This window comes from Drosophila navojoa, chromosome 3 (assembly GCF_054131105.1).
Source record: "Drosophila navojoa isolate 15081-1374.11 chromosome 3, UAZ_NAV_1.0, whole genome shotgun sequence".
Lineage (NCBI taxonomy): Eukaryota > Metazoa > Arthropoda > Insecta > Diptera > Drosophilidae > Drosophila > Drosophila navojoa.
Window position 1 is genome coordinate 11,745,367 of NC_142891.1, and position 20,217 is coordinate 11,765,583.

Here is a 20,217-nt window from a genome sequence, read left to right on the forward strand (position 1 = left end):
TTATTTTTTTCGACAATTACTTTAAAGCGCGCAGGTAAAATTAAATTTATATTGTGGCTTGTACTGCACTCCTGACAGCCCTGCTGTGCTCAGCTAAAAGACCAAACAGTTGGTTTTAGTCGATGTGGCAACGCTGACACGATTCTCCTACGAAAGCATTTTATTTCCTCGCTATAGACGCAGAACACTTTTTATTCCAATGGGGCGAAGTAAATTCGTCTCATCTGCACCAAAAAAGGTAATCCATGCAACTGGCTCTATTCGTCACACATCATATGCATTGCTAATTGCATTAACAATTTGTAGGTGATGCAGCACGGTGAGTTTATAAATCGTATACGAAAAACGCTATACTATGGAGGTGTGGACACAACGGAGGCGGATATGGAAGTTTCCATGCCATTTGCTGAATATGCCGCCGATCTGTTCTCGGAGCCACATCGCGGCCACTCGCTGCATCGTTTGAGTTCGATTGCGGCTGGAAAAACCCATGCAACACCCTGCTCCCTCATAATGGCGCTTATCTACTTGGATCGTTTGAATAGCATTGATCCCGGCTATGGCTACAGAATCACGCCACAGGAGCTCTTTGTGGTGTCATTGGTAAGTGTAATTTGTTGTTCACGCTTTGCCAACAGCTCGTGGCAAAAAAACCTGTTGATTGATAACCCACCTTACGCGCAATAACGCATACATATTTGCGTGCATATGTGTGCGCACAATCACTGAAAACACCAGCACACCAATAGACACATGCATACATACATAGACAGTCAAAAGCGTTCTAAAGCAGCGTTGACCATAATGAGTGAATAATGTGAGTGTGTGTGTGTTTGTATGATCATCGTGTTGCTTGGCATTTATTTTAAACTAAATGAGGGCAGCTGGCAGCTAAAACTGATAAGTCGCATTGACTGCATAGCATGCATATTTGTATATATAAAACTGTATTTTATATATGTATACAAGTTTTTGTTATATACAGTAGCACCTTTTGTAAGCTGGTGACCATGCGCAACGCTGTGACGTCAGAGTCAAATGAGTAATGCGCTTTCTAAATGAGTAAGAGATTTAGTTTTAAATTGTAAGTAAGAACAGATCTGCATTGCGTTGCACACATTATTTATGTAATTCTTTGTTATTTATAGCATTTTTGGTATTTGGCTTTTGGCCAGTGACATCACATGGTTACTCATAAACTTGTTTTGCTTTGTGTTTCTCTTTTCGATTTACAGATGATTTCAACGAAATTCTATGCCGGCCACGATGAGCGTTTCTATTTGGAGGATTGGGCAAAAGAGGGCAACATGACCGAGGACAAGCTGAAACAACTGGAACTCGAGTTTTTGACAGCCATTGTAAATGCACTTATCATATTTCTACATAAAATTTAAATCATTAATTAAAAATTTTGGTGTTGACAGGACTGGAAGATATACATATCGAACGAGCAATTCTTTGAAAAGTTGAGCAGCGTAGAGCGAACGCTGGCACAGCGCGAGGGCTTGCGGCGCGGCTGGCTAACCTACAGTGAACTGATGCAGCTATTGCCCAGTTTTACGCTAATGAAATTTCTACTAAATAACCTGGCTGTTTTGGCCCTGAGCTATGCGGCAAGTGTGTTCACAATTGCGGGCGCATTCTTTATTGCCAGCCAGCTGCCGGGCACACTCTGGCATCGACGCAGCGACGTAGGAAATGTCACGGCAACGGTTAACCCAACGCTCAATCCACTGAAACCCATTGTGACGCCCAATGCCACAGATGCTGCGCCCGTTGAGCTGGCAACTCGAGCGGGTGCTACACGCAATGACAGTTGCAATGCTTTAAATGTGGAAGCCGAACTTATGAAACTGGAGCAACAATATTGCGACGAGGAAAGACTGATTGCATTGCAACGCAGGCAACGCGAAGAGCGACCCCCAAATCCCTTGCTACCGCCCAAATATCGTATGGACTATGCCACCAAGCAGCAGGACAACACCGAACATTGGCTGAACATCAAATCGCAGTACAGTGATCAACGCCATTCGGCAAAGACTTGGAATTGGAATGAAACTAGGAACACATCCGTATTTTGGCAAGTCCTCAGCGAAGCAATATCTCATCAGTCGTTCTTAGTGCGCTGGCCGGAGCTGTGGCCAAAGTTCATCTAAAGTACGAGCTTCAATTTTAACTAAAACTCCTTTTTCATTTTTATTATGAACAACATAATCTGTTCAGTTTTACTTTGCGTGAGCAATTCTTTCAACAGTGTCAAATATTGAGTTTGGCACACAAATAAATTATATTTTTTTTAAACAATAATAATATTTATAGTAATAATTCAAAACGTTGTAATCGACTGTATAACATTCGTTCGAATTTCTCTAAATGGATTCAATATACCCTTATTACAATGTGATAGGGTATTATTAAAGAAATGAAAAAAATATGATTAATAAATGAAAGTAACTAAAAGAAAAATAAAGCTTGATAATATTTTAAATAGGAAGAAATTTATGAAATGTATAAATTAATGTAATGAATTTTAATTAATATAAAGGAACATGTAGGTAAGTATTATGGTCTTAGGAATGGCATCGAAATTAAAATCACACAGTTATACCATTTAAGGCTTGAACAAGGATATATTTTTTTTTAAGTTATGCTCTAAAATTCTTTCAATGAAAATAGAACAAGGATCTTGGGCACAACTGTTGAAATTAACAAAGACTTGAAATTTTTCTTCAATTTATTATATTTATTTGTTAAGCTCTCTACAATTTGGACTTTGATATTGTACATAATGTTTTTTTGATTTATAATTTCTTGCTACGGATTTATATATAATATGCAATTTCAATCTATTTAAAGCCGTTCTCTTTTATTTTTTTTATATATATTTTTCGACAAATGGGTTTGGAAAAGCTTCAAGAAGTGAGGTGCATAGTTAAAGCAATTCGGAGGCACTTTACAGTGAAAGGTGTAAATAATAAAATTAATATTAATATATTACTCGGCAGGCTTTATATTAATATTTAGTTAATTTAAGGTGTTTTGGCTAATCATTAATGGATGACCATCGACTTAGGCATGTAATTCACCTTCAGCTAAGTTCACTACAAAATTTTACTATTTTTGATTCGTTAGTTTTTGTTGGTTTTTTCTTGGACCTTTTGCAGCTACAATACATTGTCAATTTTATATATATTTTATTAATTTTATTCTTTTAGTGTTTATCGCTAATTTGAATATCAATCCGAGACAGAATGGAAATGAATTGCTTAAAGTTGAGTTTTTCGGTTTTTTTCTATTTTCCTCTCTAAAAAGTGCAGTCAGAAAGTATATAATTGTAAAGCCTAGTTAATTACAAACACATTTCATCTTAAATAGTATTTAGTTAGTAGGTACATTGAGTGTCACTTTAGTTCGCTTGACTAAGTAAGAACTATGCAGAGCATTGTCTCATATTTTAATCTCTTAAGACTCAAAATTCAATAGTTGTGGCAATGCGAAAAAATAAGCCAAACACAAAAAACAATGAAATTGTGTGTGTTTTCGGCAGTAGTTTTTCGAACCCATCATCTATTTAAATTGACCATTTATACTAGTTAAGATATTTATACTCTTAGTCCTCTGCCACAGTTTTTGATTCGTCACTCATTACCCACAAGGGACACATACCGATCAGGCAGCCAGCCGTGATGCCAATGATGCGACCCTGGAAAAGAGAAAATATATGTAATTATTTGTATTTTTAAGACTGATCTAGTCGGTAGTTAAATATTAAAAAGGTACCTTGCACTACACACTATAATCTAAGATGTATGAATGTATATATTCCTGTGAGTATTTCCTCTGAGTACTCCTCTAAGTACTCTTCTAAGTACTCCAAGTATTTCCTCCGAGAATTTCCTCCTAAGTATTTCCTCTAAGCAGTCTTTAACACTTAGCTGAACGATCACGCACCACACCTCACTTCAATTTTCTACACTGACCCCCACCGGGCGACTGAAGAAATGCTGCAGCTGCTGCCCTTTATATAGGCTGACTCTCACTCAAACATTGAGTAGCACTCAAATGCTGAGCTCGGCGCCAGGCCAGGAGTCGTTGCAATCGAGCTTTATTTAAGTGACCAATGAGAGCGCTCTCTGCTGCTGCAAGCATTCAAGCTGCGTTTTACTCAAAGAGAAATACCAATTGAATACTGCTGCATACATACAGACAACTTGTATGATCTTCTGTAAATAGGCAGACAGACAGACGGAGAGACAGAGTGCGAGATAGAGAGGCAGACAGACGGAGAGACAGGTATACAAACAAGCATACAATAAATCGGATATGCTTGATATGCTAAATAGTTTGAGTACATAAATACATATTTATAATTCTTAAATGCTATACATAAAAGTTTCTTGTGTTAAGGTCTAGGACTTAAAGGACTACTGCATACTTAATTCCCACCATCTCTTTATTCAGTAAGTGAGATGAAAGTATGAATGACATTCTATGTATTAATACCATTCCTATGGTGTCCGCTCGATGTCAATTCTTGCTTTTTCATTTTAAGTATTGAATATATACTATTATATATGTATATACATATATTCTTATTATATTTGATGCACATTTTTATTTTCAAAGTTTCATAGCTTACCCAGCTGGAGGTTCGTTTGCTTGACTTCAATTCGAATTGTGCGGGCGTCATTCGCGGTTGTTTCAGGCCCAACATCTGGCATCCCTCCTCTACGTAGGTCGCCATCGTAATACCCATAATATCACTTATGGTATTGCCCAAACCAGCAGCGGCCATTGTCGATACAGTTATGCAGTGACCCAAAGTGCTTTCAATATATTCACCCTGCAAATTAAAATTGTGTAAAATGTTTTAACATCTTTGAGTATTTTTTAGATTTATTTATTTTTTTAATGTTCAGGTTATTTTTTATACAATGTTACTCATTTTAATATTTTATCTGCTTTGATTTATTAAAGAAATTAAATGAAAATTCGGTTTTATTTAATTAATATCTATTCTTATTGGATGTATGTATATGTAGGCACTTCTTATAAAAAATAATTAGAAATAAATATTAGATATTTCCAATGAAGTTTTCCAATTTCAATGATAACTCAGGATAGGATTTTCTAACTTATTAGATTGTTTGCTTTAAAAAAAAAAAAAAACAAAAAAATATGTATGTATATATTCCATAATTAGATAAATTATGTATATAAAAAATCTTAAATGTTTTCATTCCAAATAGAAAGAAAAATGGCCTGTTAAATACTTACGGCCATAATCATAATGAAATTGTCCAGGAAGCCAAACGCTACAAATGGCACTGCATTCACAAAGAAAACTGTGAAGAGATGGGGAAAATGAGGTAAATAAAAGAGTATATATGTATATAAATGTATTCTGATTTTTTTTTTTTATATATACTTAAGCTTTACTTACTGCTATACAATTGTCGAGCCGTTGGTGGTTCCGCCGCCTCGACTGTGAAAAGAGAGAGGGAGAGAGAAAAAAAATACAAAAATAAGTTAAATTTTCCACTTGTTATATAATTTCGTTGCGGTTTCTTTTCATGAAAATCTTGATTGTAACTCTTTATTTATTAATTCATATTTTTTATTTATTTGTTCTTTTTTTTACCAAGTTTCTTTTTGAGCCACTCATCGGGCACCGCACAAAAAGTGCCCGTTGGATCCACTTGGCCCACCTTATTGGATAGACGTCCGAAGCGTGTTCGCCAACTGCCAACAGCCAGTTGACCTTTAACATGATGATTATGTTTGTAGTTGTTGTAGATGTTGTTGTCGTGTTTGGTGTATTATTTAGTCCCAGCATTGTGTTGTTGTTTTTATTGTGTGTATTGTCGGGAATGATGATTCATTGTTGAAAATCAAAACACATGTAGTCAAAGTTGTTTACACATATGCAAATAAATAAAAAAAGAAGAAAAGAATAGTTTTTATAGTCATTAAATATGAGAGTCTGAAACATAATATTAACCTAATAAGTACTTAGTACTCACATGCCATGACTAAAATAATAACTAATTGAATGCATCGTTTAGCACATGATCTAAATTTAATTTGAGAAGTAATGCGAGTAAGTGAACAAAAAATATGGGGTATGAAGACTTAGTCGAAGGTTAAAAATAGATAATACTTTAATGTTTGGTTATGGTTTTTGTGTGTAATTTATATGCCAGATTTCATTTATTAATGAAATTATATTTTATATATATATTTTAATACATAAATGTAGCTAATATATCGTTTTAGAACTTGTTATTATTTTTTTTTTTTTAATAAATAAATACATCTGTATTTATATATAAAAATATTTTGTGATATCAATCTATTGTTATTTAAAATATATTATTTTTCATTTTCATATATTTCTACCGACTTAAATCTAATTCTTTAAATTTACTTTTAATTTTTGTTAATTTTTGCTTTTAGTTTTAGTTAATCCTTCATTTTGAGTTATTTTTGAAATATATAGTAAATTTGGTTACATTTGTGTACATATATATTTGATTCTCTTTTGCAATTATATAAGTTGTTTAATAAAAATAAAAATATAAATATCTTAAGCTTCAAGTTAATGCAAAAGGAACATTATTATATATAATTTATAAATTAATGTTTATTATATTCCTTTCATATTAAATATACAATGGTATTCATAAACATAACCTAAACATAAATATTCACACAATTTGTACGTGCATATTAATTTTTTTTTTTTTTATAATTTGTCTTTCCACTAAGAGCGGTAATTGAAAAAGGTGAAAAGCTGAAAGGTGTCAGCTTTTAATTAATAAAAAAAATACCATAGCAGGCGTAGCGTCATGCACAAACAACCTCTTTGCAAATTACGTCATGTGAATTGCATTAAAATTTCATTTAAACTGCAACAAGGGCATAAATTGCTTTACGCATGGATGCGCCAGTGTGTGTGCTATTTATGAGTGGATGTTTATACGTAAACCTTCTTTGCAATACTAATTTATGATTTTTATGCTGAAATATGAAAAACCTTTTTAAATTAAAAAGGGAATGCTGCCTGCCTTTTTAGAGATTTTGCCATTTTTGACGATGTGGCGACGCTGGAATGACTAATTGAGAAATTTCAAAGGGAAAGAGCACTTGTAATTGCTTTATCAGGCAGCACTGTGAACGCAAAACTGATCCAAAAACAGTTAATTTTGCAGCATATTTGACTCTAAATTGTAAATAGCGAGAGCAAGGTCATAGTTTGTGGATACGCGTGCGGCTTTGTGAATTTTAAACCATTGAAAAACGTAATTAGGTTTTGCAAGAGCCTCACTTATCGTTAACATAATGCTGCATAATGCAGTCGCGCCAACGCAGTCATGTTTTTTGTTTTTTTTTGCTCGTGTCAATTATGTGTGAACGTGAGTGCTAAAAGTGCGTAATTAATGTATTTTGGCAGCACTTTGGGTGCCATTAGTTATTCAATTAACGCATAAGTGGGACATTTACGGTTAGTTCTACGTTTGTGAATTGCTCTCACGCATACCCGTATTATTTTGTGTTTCTGTGTGCTTTTATGCAGCTCTGATACTAAAATAAAATAAGTTTTTCAATGGGCTCTGCTGTCGTTAATTTACCATTGCATAGTTTCACGCGTCGCAAATGCTGTCGAGCCTACGCAGCCGGGTGTGTAAATATATGCGCACGTTTGCTTTTTCTGCCTCGTATGCAAAGTTAGTGTGCGCGTGTGTGTGGGTGTATATGTTTGCCTGTGTTGAAGTGCATAAACGACGCATTATAGTAACACTTTGGGTGTCGCTCGCCTGCTCAACACTTTGCCCTTTGGAATGTGCACTTTAATTACGTTTGAAAGAGAAAGTCGACAGCAGAAAGAACATAAACAGACATACATAAATGCCTAACACTTGCACAGGTCAAACAGAGCTCGTAAATGTCGTCGTAATTATCATTATCGTCAGTGTTGCCGTTGCCCCAAAGTGTGCAATTATTTTACAGCTACTCTCAGAACAATGGCAACGGCAGTGTGAGACTTTCTTGTAGACTATGCAAATACATGTGTTGCTTACAAGCAGTGAATACCGTTTGCAGAATTTAGTGTTGGGTAAGTACAAATTTTTCCGCGACTTTAAAGAGAATATTATGAGATATTAGCAGTTACAAATATTTAAACTTACATTTATTAAATTTATTAGAGATTATATGAAATCAGTGATAAATTAAATCGATTAGAATTTTCTTTTACATATAGAGCATGGTCTAATGCTCTGTAAAATATGCTAATTACTGTTGCTATCTCAAAACGAGTTAGATTCATACTGGATAATAATTAAATAATAATTACATTAGTAATTAGTATAGCTGAAAATGTGTTCCATCCGTAATTTAATTGCAGTTATCAATTAACCCGTTACATGCTAACTGCGGGGTATAAAACATATGCCATAAGGGTTCATTTTGTCATTAGGCGCTGTCCTCTCTCTCGCATCAGTTAAATATATATATGTACATATGTATGTTGTGTGCAAGTAAATACATATGTAGTACACACGTACGGGAATGTTTTTGGCTCATAAAAACCAAATCCCTAGTCAAGCCAAGTCGTTTGTTTAATGCATGAACACTGGAGCAATTTTCAGGGCAATTATGTCGTTTAGCTGTCGGTTAAGTGTTTAAGCATAAAATTCACACTTGACTTGCCAAATCACAGCAAAAAAGGCTACGAGATTATAAAGCAGACGAAGCGTATTGTTTGACTATAGAAATACCCGTACTAACTTTCTGCTAATGTGAATTTAATAAAATTTGAACAAGTTATTTTCAATGATTACTCCGAATAATTTAATACGAATATATACTTAATATGAAAAATAATTATTTTTCAACAGAAATATTTAATTTTTGTAGTAAAGACTTTTAATTATTTAATAATATTATAGCTATTTATTTAGACAATTTATATAGCAGTCAGCGAAAGCATATACGCCGCGTGATATCTAGCGTCATCGAATATATGGGAAACAGATATATTATAGACATTATTAGGTATGTTCCTAATAATTTTAAACACAGAGACGATTTTATTTAGGACTTTATTAAAGTAATATAGATATCCATATTTTTGTTTAAATTTTAAAGAGCCTTTTTTACGTTTAAAAAAAATCGAATTTTTATTAGATATTCCTTATACAAAAATTAGCTTTAAATACCGTTCAATAAATTAAAGCTAGTGATATCATTTTAACGTATCGAACTGTGCATGCCCTAGGCAAACATTGCGTGCGCGGTGCGGGTATTCCCGTAGAGGCCACAAGGGCAATCAACTGACCTCGACACATCCCGTTTTTTTTCGCGTGCTGCTGCTCAGTGTGTCACATGTGCGTACACAAACATGCACACACACCCACATGCAAGCAGCAAATCGTTGAGTAAATATATACATACACACTCACAGATATACAGTGGTAGAGAGTAAGAGAGAGAGTGACGGCAGGCAGGCGAAAATTGTAACGTGCGCTGGAAAGTAGGCAACACTCGATTTGCACTCAAAGTGAAATCTGGATGAGTTTCGCTTTCTTCCCTTTGCTCTTCTTACTTTTGAATACATATAAAAATATATGTATGTATATATATATATATTCCTTTTTCGCTTATACGACCACAAGACGTAAACCGTATTGCTATCATGGCTAAGGCAATTTCACTCAAGAGAAGCAACAGGAAAACGTGATGTGTGGCTGTGTGTGTTTGCTGCCAAGTGAACTGCAGAACAAATAATAGTACAGACTCAATTTGATTGTGTTTGAATGGAATATGTGTGTGTGTATATGTGTGTGACTTTATGTATGTCGACAATTTGCATAACATTTACTTGCGCTTATTGTCTGCTTCGCTCGAGGCTTCTGTTGCTTCTGCTGCAGCTGCTTTAACTGTTTAGCATATAAATTGGCTGAAACTATGCACATGCGTATGCATATGTGTATATAGTATATTCTCTAGTCCAAATTTATAAAAAATGAAAGCATTGTCAAGAAGTTCACCAAGTTCAAATTACATAACAAATGAACAAGTCAAGAGGTTCGCCCGCAGGCACGCTACACAAATTAGCCAATGTGTATTCAAGGACGAGCAAATGTTTGCTAGTAGTGCTATGTGTGTGCGTGTGTGTGTGTGTGTGGGATGTGTGAGTGTGTTGTGTTAGTCAAGACAGCTGAATTTAAATTACTCAAGAACCCTACTCAACCCAGCGACGTTTGCTAAAGTAGAACACAACAGCAAATGGATTTTATCATTGGCGGTTTTTTGGGACTAGCAAACGAATTTTTAATGTATTTACTGTTACGTGTTTGCTGTGGTAACATGGAATTTCAAGGGAATTCTACTATAAATTATACATTTTTAAATTTATTATGAAATTAAAAATTTACGTTGTCAATTTGCAGATATTTTAAGGGAATTGATATATGTATGTATAATAATATCCCAATAAATAATTATTATTTATTATACAATTAAAATTGCTTCATAAATTTACAGATACAGATTATAGAAAATAATGTTTTATAGGATAAAGATAAAAAATCTGTCTTCCTTAACAAATTCGTTAATTTTTTATATTTCGGGCTCTTCGTTAATTTGTACAATTTTAGTCCGGGTAAAAACATGTCTATCCTTATTTTATTTATTCACAATTAAAATATCGTTAAATCTTGCAGACTGTTGTATCTCCCAATGTGCTGTTTTTTCTGGGCCTATCTATTTTAGTTTTTATTTTTTTTATTAAGAATTTAAACTTTTTATACGTTTTTTTTCTTTTATTATACAAAATATACCTACCAAAAATATCTATCAAATTTCTCTCGACACCTTGCTAATCTGCCCACAAAAATGGCAATAATTAAATTCTCTTGAAAGCCTTGCCAGATAATGGAAAAATTGTTTATATTTTTATTAGCCGGAAAAGCTCTGTTAATACTGGCTAAATTCAAATATTCTTTGCTCTTCTTCCGTTTTATATTAAGTGAAACTTTGTTGTTATTGCTTTTTATATGTATAAACTCAACTAATGCTGCGGCTGCTACAATCAAAGAAAGGTCATGAAAACAGAGCATAAAAACTTTGTAAGCCAGCTTTGTGTGTGTGTGTCGGTGTGTATCAGATATGTATATGTGTATATACGTATGTGTGGGTGTGTGTGAGTGTGTTGATATACACGTATTTAGTCATGTATACCTGCCCGGGCTGTTGCTGCTGTTGCTTCTGCTTCAGCTCCCAAAAAGCTTAACGTGCACCGTATTCAATTTATCGCTTTGCTTTTTGTGCCTGCTGTTGCTCTCTTGTTCTTTTTCTTTTTTTTTTTATATATATTTTGTTGCCCTTGTTTTATTCTCACGCTCTCTGCGTGTCTGTCGGCTCGTCTGTTTGTTGTGCTTTGGGTCGAGTTGCTTTGTTTTATGACTTTGAAACGAGCACACACACACAGCAGGAGCAGCAGCAGCAGTAGCTATAGGAGCAGCAGGAGCAGCAGTAAGAGCAGCAGCAGTAGCTGGAGGAGCAGCAGGGGCAGCAGGAGCAGCAGGAGCAGCAGCCTGTTGCCCGGCTCTTCAAACTTGCTGCCATTTTTCTCGCACTCACTTTTATCCACACCCCATTTCTTTCTCAGGTGGCATCTCCAGATGCTGTCAAACACATCGGCACGTGCTTTTCTAAAGTAAGGAAGAAAATTTCGCTAAATTGATTTAAATTGCGAGAGGCAGAGTTTTATGTTGCATACTTATGCAGGGCGCTGCTATGAATGACTCATTTAGTGCTGAATAATTTTCAGCAGCGAGAGTGGAGTGAAAGAGAGAGAGAGATGGAGAGACAGAGAGAGCGATAGTTACTGGAATTCAAAATGCCGTCATTTAATTCGACGGGCACTCGAGCCATACTTCTTGTTTGAAAGCCTTTTCATATTTGAGCTGCTTTCTCATTTTTCATACTTTTCTTTCCGTTTCCGGTTCATTTAATAAGCTTTTTAGGTGTCCTTAAATATTACAACAAAATGGAAGGTGATTGGGATAATGATCATTTAGAATTGCAAACTTGTGAAACGAAGTATTTTTTTTTTATATAATTAATTAGTGAAGTATATTATATTATATTCCATTATTAACTATAATAAGGAGCATTAAAGATGAAAAAGTAAATACATAAATAATATAGAAATTATAAAAAGATATACACATAAATAATAAATATTAAATATTAAGGTAGACATGTTTATAAAAGTTTTAAATCCTAAATATTTTTTATAGTTCTATGCATTATAAATATTATACAAATGAATATAAATATATATGTATAATGCATATAATTTTATTCAATAATATCCTTATTTTCTATTATTTAGTTTTTTATATTATATGTCATTACAATTGCAAATCTTCTAGATTTACAAAAATAGATTATTTTCTTGATTTAGTTATTTCTCGAATACATTCTATGGCAATTCGCATGGAATATTTTACCCCCATTTGAAATTCAATCAGATATCACGCTTAATGTATCTTTATTCAAGATTTTTATTCGTGTTCGTGCATTCGTTTGTTTATTTTTCCATGTATATTGATTTTTCGTTTTGCATTTTTTGTACGATTTATCGTAATGGTGCAAAATTTATTGTTTGCTGTGCGGACTCATTTGTCAGCCCATCAAATAGCCGTATGCACGGTATATAACTTCCAGCCTTGGCTGGGCTTATAAATGATGCAGCTATCAAATAGGTTGCATATGGCTTGCCTTTGGAGCGACCCCTCCCCCTCCCCCTCTCTAGACACCTATAAATTCCCTTGGCTGGGCCTTTGGTAATTGTGATAAATGAAGCCCCGAAGCAAATGTAAATTTGAAATTCTGGCTCTTGTTGGCCAAGTAAACATGGGGAAGCGGATACAATGCTTAGTTAAGTCTGAATGGAGGTCAAATAACGCTTAATAGAATCTCTCTATATGCAGCAAAGCACAACAGAGGGTGCATGAGAAAGGGACAGAGACCAAGAGAGAAAGATAGGGAGAGAGAGAGAGAGAGTGGAGTGTTTTGGTGCTGTAGTTCCTTGAGCAGCTGTTCGCTTCAAGGCTCAACGACTTTTTCTTGCTCAGCACGATGAACATCATTTAATGTGCCCGGGGCAGACAAGTGGGCGTGTGGTTTTGGGGGCGTTTATGTAGGTGTGTGTGTGTTTAAGTGTACGAAAATCAGCTTCGACCAACCCTAATGGCAAACGAATTGCCTCTTGCTGCTTATCAAACTTAGCTGGGCTTACTATGTGCTGTGTGTGTGTGTGTTCTGTGTGTGTGTTGTGTGTGTGTGTGCCTGGAGGTCTGTTCAGCAAATATTGTGCGACATTCAACTTTTGCGGCTGTAGCTAACAAGAGAAAAAGAAGAAAAATCATAAAAAACGAGTGCCTGTTGGTATTTTGAGTGCGCCAGTCAACCGCTAATTTGATTAACTTGGCTCTTTATTCAAGTATCAAAGCCCTTTTCAGGCCAACAAGCATAAAGTGAAGCTGTTGCAAATTGCCTTCAGAAGCAACAGTTGTTGTTGAGCGCATTCAACGAAATCGTCAAATTGAAATGGCGCTATATAAAGACATCATTTTAAATACGGATTAAATTTGTATAAAAATAGGAAAATTTATTACAGATTTTTGCTTATATTGTAAATGTTATTTTACATTAATGGTTATTTAAAGTAAATGTGTTCACAAGAAACAGTTATTAAGACTGTTAAATTGTTTATTCAAGCTAAAATGTTACTGTACACGGACATTAAAATACAGTTTGAAATTTTATGGTTTACCTATATAATTTAATTATTATTATTTAATCCGATCTTGCTATCAAATGTTATTTCATATAAAATTTTCTATGTTGTCTTTGATTTAAAAAATAGTCTTTTATTTATTTATTTAATGCCAAGTGCCGTATAAACTGTAGATACAATCCTTATTTCATTATTTCCTTCTCATGTAGATGTTTAACTCATGTAGAATTTTTAGCGTTTTTAGTGCACAACTAGGCTGAGCTGATGTTCACACTAATACAATTCCTAAGTACTTCACTTCCATTTCGTATTGAATTGCAGCCAAGTGCACGCATACATATGCATGCATACTCTCGTGCTTTCGTTTTACACATTTTTAGATCACGCTCTCTCAACTAAGCCTCACTGCTTTTATAAGGCACTAGAGCTAAACGTGTACACATACATATAAGCATTCTCTCTCGCTTTCTTTTCGCACATATTTAGATCGCCTTGTTTGTAGTCTGAGCTTACAGCTGACTGCCCATGTTATTTACATTATTGCAGCTGAGCTTACGTACACACATGTATTCACCTTTGATTTCGTTTTACACATTCTTATTCGTGTAAGGCGCTGCTGCTGAGCGTACACACATACATACTTGCACGCGTTCTCTCTTGCTCTTCATATATACACATTTGAGATCAGGCGCTCACTGACGAAGTCGTTCGGCAGTCAGCACATTAAGCTCTCTTTATGATTGAGTGATTGAGTGCATGTTAGGCGCAACTGCCGAAGACAAGAATGCACGCATACATACATACATACATTAGCGTATTCTCTCTTGCTTGCCAACACATTCACTTTACAATAAATTTAGACGCTCAACGCCTAAATCGCCTGCAATAACACTAAATACACCAGTGCGCGCATCTTATTATTTATTACGACTTTCGTGCTCACTGGAGTCTCACTCTATATCGTTGAAAGTGCATGACAACCAATGGCGTGTCTCGATTGCTCACAAATACATGCATGCAAATTCTTCTTTGCTGACAGCATATACAATATGCACTCTCCACACATACATACATACATGCATACATGCATATATACACAAATGTTATTATAATGCTCTGCCAGGGGACTCTTGAGCATTTCTATGCAACCAAAGGAGTGCGAAGCCAATCGGAAGCAAAATTTAGCTTCCGTCCTCCGTATTCCGGCTAAAGATTATGGAAATATTATTGTGCTTCGCTTCAGTAATACTGCAGCAGTCTTTGCAGTCCAATAAGCTAAATAAATAGTTTGTATAAAGCTAAAATTCTGTGTAGACTTTCGGCGTCTAGAGATAACAAGAAACTTGAGACTTTATCTGTTTATTTAAGAAGTAAACTGATAACAGCTAAAGAATAAAATGAAAATGAAATTTTAAATTTGCACTGGTTTTTTTTAATTCATTATTAAATTTAAATAAGTTGATATAATTCATCTTAAATTTAAAACAAATTGATAATAATTGCAGAGAAAAGAGATAAATTCAACTTGAAAATTGATTATTATTCAAAATTCTTGAATTCGTATCTGTTCATTTTACAAGCTAAATTGTAAGAGTTGAAAAAAGTGAATTTCAGACTCAAATTGAATTAATCTGACTGCAGCAGTCAATGAAATTTGCTTTTAAACCATTTACTTATCAAACTACTTTATTTGCACTTGAGTACCCAATGTATCAGCTACATGCTTAAGAGCTTGTTTCACGTATCATTTGCTTAGCTCAAATATTTATCAAATCACTCAACACGTTCTTATCAAACAAAAAAGAAAAGGGCAAAAATTACGTGTGGAAACTCGTGAAACTTCTTGGCTGATGAGTTGAGATAGGGAAGACTTGAGTCAAGTGTTGGTAAATGCAGTTTGGATATTTGCTCTTTTTTGCTCTTTTTTCTTTGCGTTCCTAACCAAATTTGTTTCCATTCAGTAGCAGAAAAAAAGCCAATCAAAAAGTTTTAAAAGCCAACAAAAATATCTGTTAGCAACAGAGAGGAAGTGGGAGACAGAAAAAACATCAGAATAAAAGCTACTGTTGGTTGCGCGTCAGCTGCGACGTTGACGTAGACGCTGACGTCGACGTCCAGTGCGTAAATCAGTTTCGGCAAGTTTCAACCAGCTGCAGGCGGCGCAAAAAGTTTTGTGTGTGGTTTTTGTTGCTGCTATTGAAATTTTAATGAGCAGCCACTAAACGAGCAGAGGAATGCGTTACCTTTAGATACATATGTATGTATGTATGTATGTATGTATATATGTACATACATATATTCCATGCCATGTACTGTGAGCAATCAAATGTAAATACAAACATGTTCTAACACACTATATATACACATGTATGTATGTATATGTATGTATGTGTATATCCGATATGTGAAAACAAATGCATGATTAAATGCGCATATTTAATGACCTGGTCGGCTTGTAAAACGCAAAACTCTCATACACTGATTTATAGCGCTGAAAGCAATTTGTTTAGATGGGTGCTGCAACGGCTGATGTTTAGCTTCTTTTGTTGCTAGCTAAATGTTCTTAAGACTTGACGTCATGCTTAAACAAAGCTTAGCTTCAGCTAGCAACATGCTCAGCAACAAGTAAGTGCATAAAACCAGCTAACTGTTTCTTTTATTCCCTATCCCAACATTGGCATTGGCAAGTTGCTAAAAGTTTGTGTTGCTAGCGACATGATCTAATGAAACATGCTGTAAGGCTTCAGCTTGCGCTTGCAAAACTGTTAGCAATAATTGTGATATGTTATTAGCATGAGTATTAGTTTTTGTTTGCAACATTTAGTTTATTTATTGCAAATATGCCACCATTGTTGAATATAGAAAGCACTTAATAACTTATATATATACTATTTACGTCTTAATAAAGTTAAAAGGGGTACTCTTAGTACTCTTAACAGAAATCATTTTTAATATACATATGTACATATACATATTTATGAACTCAAAAATTGTTGCCAAATATTTGTATCCTCATGCTTCTCAAAAAGTCATTAAATGTTGCCAATTAATTGCTCTATCAACATCAAATCAAATTAAATGCTGCCAAAGATTTAATTAGCTCAGGCAGCATTATTAGTCTTTGATGAGTTGCCAATTTAGCAGCAAAATGTTGCTAAAAATGTTTATCAACATGCATCTCAATAGGTAATCAAATGTTGCCAATTCCTTTCGCTATCAACATCAAATCAAATGTTGCCAAGGACTTAATTAGCTAAGCAACTTTTTCAGTCGACAATTTTAGCTCTGCTATGCAACATAAATTCTAGGCCAACATAAATTCTTGCTAAGGCGTTAACAACTGTTGCCAATCATTTCTCTATTACGTACAAGAATCACAAGCAAACTCTTAAATCATGCTAATGATGCCATCGCTTAGGCTGTTCCAGCAAATTACATATATTTGGATCAGTTGAATAAATGATGCCGCACATTTCGCACACAGGGTGGACGGCACTGTGAGAGGGTGTGTGTGCGCATAGGAAACTGGAAAATCTGTGCGTTGATTTCCTGGGTTGTCGGCGCCCAGGAGTCACGTACGCCCAAAAGGAAAGCTGTGTGTGGCTGGCGCAGAACAAATTGGACATCAGTTACTTATAGAAGCTTTGCTTCTGGCATTGGCAGTGGTTGAGGGAGTGGGAGTGGGAGTGGCTACGGCATGGCGCGGCTATGCTGCTCGCTCCCTACTTATAATTAAGGCTTGACTATTTAATTATGCAGATTAAAATTTGGACAATTAAGTATATAGATATCTATATATGTATGTATATATATGTATATTGTCATGTTTGATAAACGCATCGAAATATATAATTTCACAGCTGAGAGCCTACAGCGCTTGAATATAAAAGCTTAACATTTAGCCATCAACGACAACAGTTTAGTTTGCAAATTGACCAAGTTAACAACATGCAACGTTTTGTGTACTCTGTGGCCTGTGTCGCCTTGCTGGGTGCCGCCCTGATTGCAGCCTTTGATGAGAAGGAAGCCCTGGCCAAATTCATTGAGAGGGCCGAGCAGTGCAAGGATGAGGTGGGCGCCAGCGATGCCGAAGTCCAGACCGCCGTGAAGCATGAAGCGGCCAGCACCTATGAGGGCAAATGCCTGCGCGCTTGCATCATGAAGAGCTTCCATGTGCTGGGCGAGAACGGCAAACTGGATGTGGAAGCTGGCCGAGAGAAGGCTAAGCAATATACAGGCAGTGATCCGGCCAAGCTCGAAATGGCCCTGGAGATCGGAGATATCTGTGCGGCGATCCCCGTGCCCGATGATCACTGCGAGGCTGCTGAGAAGTACAGCCTGTGCTTCAAGTCCGAGGCCCACAAGCGTGGACTGATCTAAGTATATATATACATTTATTGTTGTATGTATATACATATACATATAGACAAAGGCAGCGATCGAATATGACCCAAACGAATTCGGCAGGATATTGAGTATACCTAATTCTAGTTTAATATAAGCATATTTTTATAACTTCTACCCCATAAGAGTGGGCAAAATGGTTTATAATAAAGTGGAGCAATTATTTGTCACAGGCAAGAGGCAAAAACTAATTGATCTGGGCGTGTAGATATGTATTTAAAATTTCCGAAATTTACACATCATTTTGCAAGTATTATCAGTAGGAGATCTGGGTTTGGAAATTTGGTGTTGCCATTAACATATGTAATTCTGTTAATAGCTACCATTCCTGTCAATAGAATCTGCCATTAAAAATATGTCTGAATCTAATTGAATATTACCAATAGTATAATTTTCAATTTGAAAACAATCGTAATTTGATGAACTCCATAAGTAATACAAACATAATCAATACATATGTAATATATGCATACATATATGTATTTATTAATATATATGATTTAACTCAATTATTTTATATATTTATATTTCTTATACTCGAACAAATCTTGTTTTAACCGGGTTATGCTTAATAACTTAGCTTAAAATAAAAAAACTTTGATTTGTAATAAAATGATAAATAAAATATTAAGTAAAATTAAGGTTGACGAAAGCCTCATTTATCTGATAAATTTCTTTCTCACTTCTTTCTACAAAACTTGCTATAAATAGCATTTGTGCATGATTTTGCATAAATATATGCATGTATGTATATTTTTCATATACCATTTCAAATTTTGAATTTATAACTAGGGCACTTCTTGTGCTAACTTTCATTTATGTATTTGTTAACTCTTGATTGACTCTTTGTTTAATGTTAAGTGTTAAGATCTAATATGTAGATCGATTCGAAAAATGCGCTACTCACTTTCGTACTGTTTCTTCTCCTTGTCCGCCTCCAGCTTGAACATTGCATCCCTTAAATTATGCCGTTCATCTGCATCCAGATTGCAGAGTAGCTCCATGGCCCGTTCGCTGTTCAGGTGCGTGCTGAACTTGGAGTATCTGCGGCTAGGTATGGGCAAATGTTGCTGCAGACTGCTGTTGCTGTTGTTGTTGTTGCTGCATCTGTTGCTAATGCTGCTGATGTTGCTGTCAGTGTTGCTAGGCGCCAGGCAGGTGAATTTGCGGTAATTGTTGTTGGCGGGCAATTGCTGTCGATTCTGAATGTGACGCACTAAGTGCCGTAAGTTGATGCGGTAGATTTGCTTCATCGTTGCTGTTTCTGTTGTTGTTGCTGTTATCTTTAACACTCTTATACAATTTTAACTTTCGCGATCAAACTTGTGACGTCACTGAGCACTAGAGCAGCGTACTAAAATAGCTGCGCTGTGTTGCTGTCTACGATTTCGTATGAGTAAAAATTGGCATGTGCCTGGGTGTGCGTGTGTCTATACGTGTACGTGTATTTGCGCGCTGTATGTATGTGTGCATAAACAATAACAGAAGCTGCGCTTAGGGCTCTGCCGCTGCCACGCACCACCACAGGAGAAACAATGCCTAAGAACCGAGCCACGACCCGCTGACCACAAAATTTGTTGCGTCTGCAACTTCGTTGCCCGTTCGACTGAGTGTCAACGCGTTGCTTGAACGGCGCCGAAGTTCAGCTAAAATACGCACACATTCGAAAAGCTTTCTCTTGCTTCCACTCTTAGTTACTCTCTCTCTCTCTCACTCTCTGTGACGGTGGCAGGCTCTCAGGCTCTCGTGCTCTCCGTTAAGTTTCTGTGGACACTTTTTTTGCGCTTTAAATTCTAGATTCGAACAGCTGTTTACAACGCCTACGCACGATGGTTCGCGTTGTGTGTCTATCTTTGATTGCTGATTAGGGGCACATACACGGTGTAACTTATGCATTTTCAGATTGTCAATGCATTTTTAAACGACGAAAACCAAACTAGTAAAAGTTCCATAATATATTTTTATATTGGTCGGAATGTTTGACAGATGTGGTTGGTTAG

The 20,217-nt window shown here is 35.5% G+C and overlaps 3 protein-coding genes across 4 annotated transcripts; 2 read left to right on the forward strand and 1 right to left on the reverse strand.

Annotated features, from left to right (window-relative positions):
• Nucleotides 1–34: 34 nt before the first annotated feature.
• LOC108658746 (protein CNPPD1) lies at nucleotides 35–2,296 on the forward strand. Its single transcript, XM_030385021.2, has 4 exons — nucleotides 35–238; nucleotides 307–603; nucleotides 1,236–1,358; nucleotides 1,425–2,296. The coding sequence occupies exons 1-4, from the start codon at nucleotides 200–202 to the stop codon at nucleotides 2,154–2,156; spliced, it is 1,191 nt and encodes a 396-aa protein (XP_030240881.1). The 5' UTR covers nucleotides 35–199; the 3' UTR covers nucleotides 2,157–2,296.
• Nucleotides 2,297–2,864: 568 nt separating this feature from the next.
• On the reverse strand, nucleotides 2,865–20,159 carry LOC108658289 (uncharacterized protein C03B8.3). Of its 2 annotated transcripts, XM_030385037.2 has the most exons (6): nucleotides 19,125–20,159; nucleotides 5,642–5,761; nucleotides 5,444–5,485; nucleotides 5,278–5,345; nucleotides 4,640–4,843; nucleotides 2,865–3,703 (listed from the first exon to the last, which is right to left on the reverse strand). In XM_030385037.2, the coding sequence occupies exons 1-6, from the start codon at nucleotides 19,468–19,470 to the stop codon at nucleotides 3,611–3,613; spliced, it is 873 nt and encodes a 290-aa protein (XP_030240897.1). In that variant the 5' UTR covers nucleotides 19,471–20,159; the 3' UTR covers nucleotides 2,865–3,610. The 2 variants fall into 2 exon arrangements, with proteins under 2 accessions (XP_030240897.1, XP_030240898.1); XM_030385038.2 differs by lacking the exon at nucleotides 5,642–5,761 and having other exon boundaries at nucleotides 19,125–20,157.
• On the forward strand, nucleotides 17,712–18,404 carry Obp28a (Odorant-binding protein 28a). Its single transcript, XM_018111462.3, has one exon. It carries the CDS (start codon nucleotides 17,762–17,764, stop codon nucleotides 18,191–18,193), a length of 432 nt encoding a protein of 143 aa, XP_017966951.2. The 5' UTR covers nucleotides 17,712–17,761; the 3' UTR covers nucleotides 18,194–18,404.
• Nucleotides 20,160–20,217: the final 58 nt, after the last annotated feature.

Excerpts from the sequence above, each read along its gene's own strand:
- LOC108658746 (XM_030385021.2), top strand. The coding sequence starts at position 200 with ATGGGGCGAAGTAAATTCGTCTCATCTGCACCAAAAAAG. Across the intron at positions 604-1,235 it reads AGCTCTTTGTGGTGTCATTG|ATGATTTCAACGAAATTCTA; the intron begins GTAAGTGTAATT and ends TTCGATTTACAG. Across the intron at positions 1,359-1,424 it reads TCGAGTTTTTGACAGCCATT|GACTGGAAGATATACATATC; the intron begins GTAAATGCACTT and ends TGGTGTTGACAG.
- LOC108658289 (XM_030385037.2), bottom strand. The coding sequence starts at position 19,470 with ATGAAGCAAATCTACCGCATCAACTTACGGCACTTAGTGCGTCACATT. Across the intron at positions 4,844-5,277 it reads ATTTCATTATGATTATGGCC|GGTGAATATATTGAAAGCAC; the intron begins GTAAGTATTTAA and ends TTTAATTTGCAG. Across the intron at positions 3,704-4,639 it reads GCAAACGAACCTCCAGCTGG|GGTCGCATCATTGGCATCAC; the intron begins GTAAGCTATGAA and ends TCTCTTTTCCAG.
- Obp28a (XM_018111462.3), top strand. The coding sequence starts at position 17,762 with ATGCAACGTTTTGTGTACTCTGTGGCCTGTGTCGCCTTGCTGGGTGCC.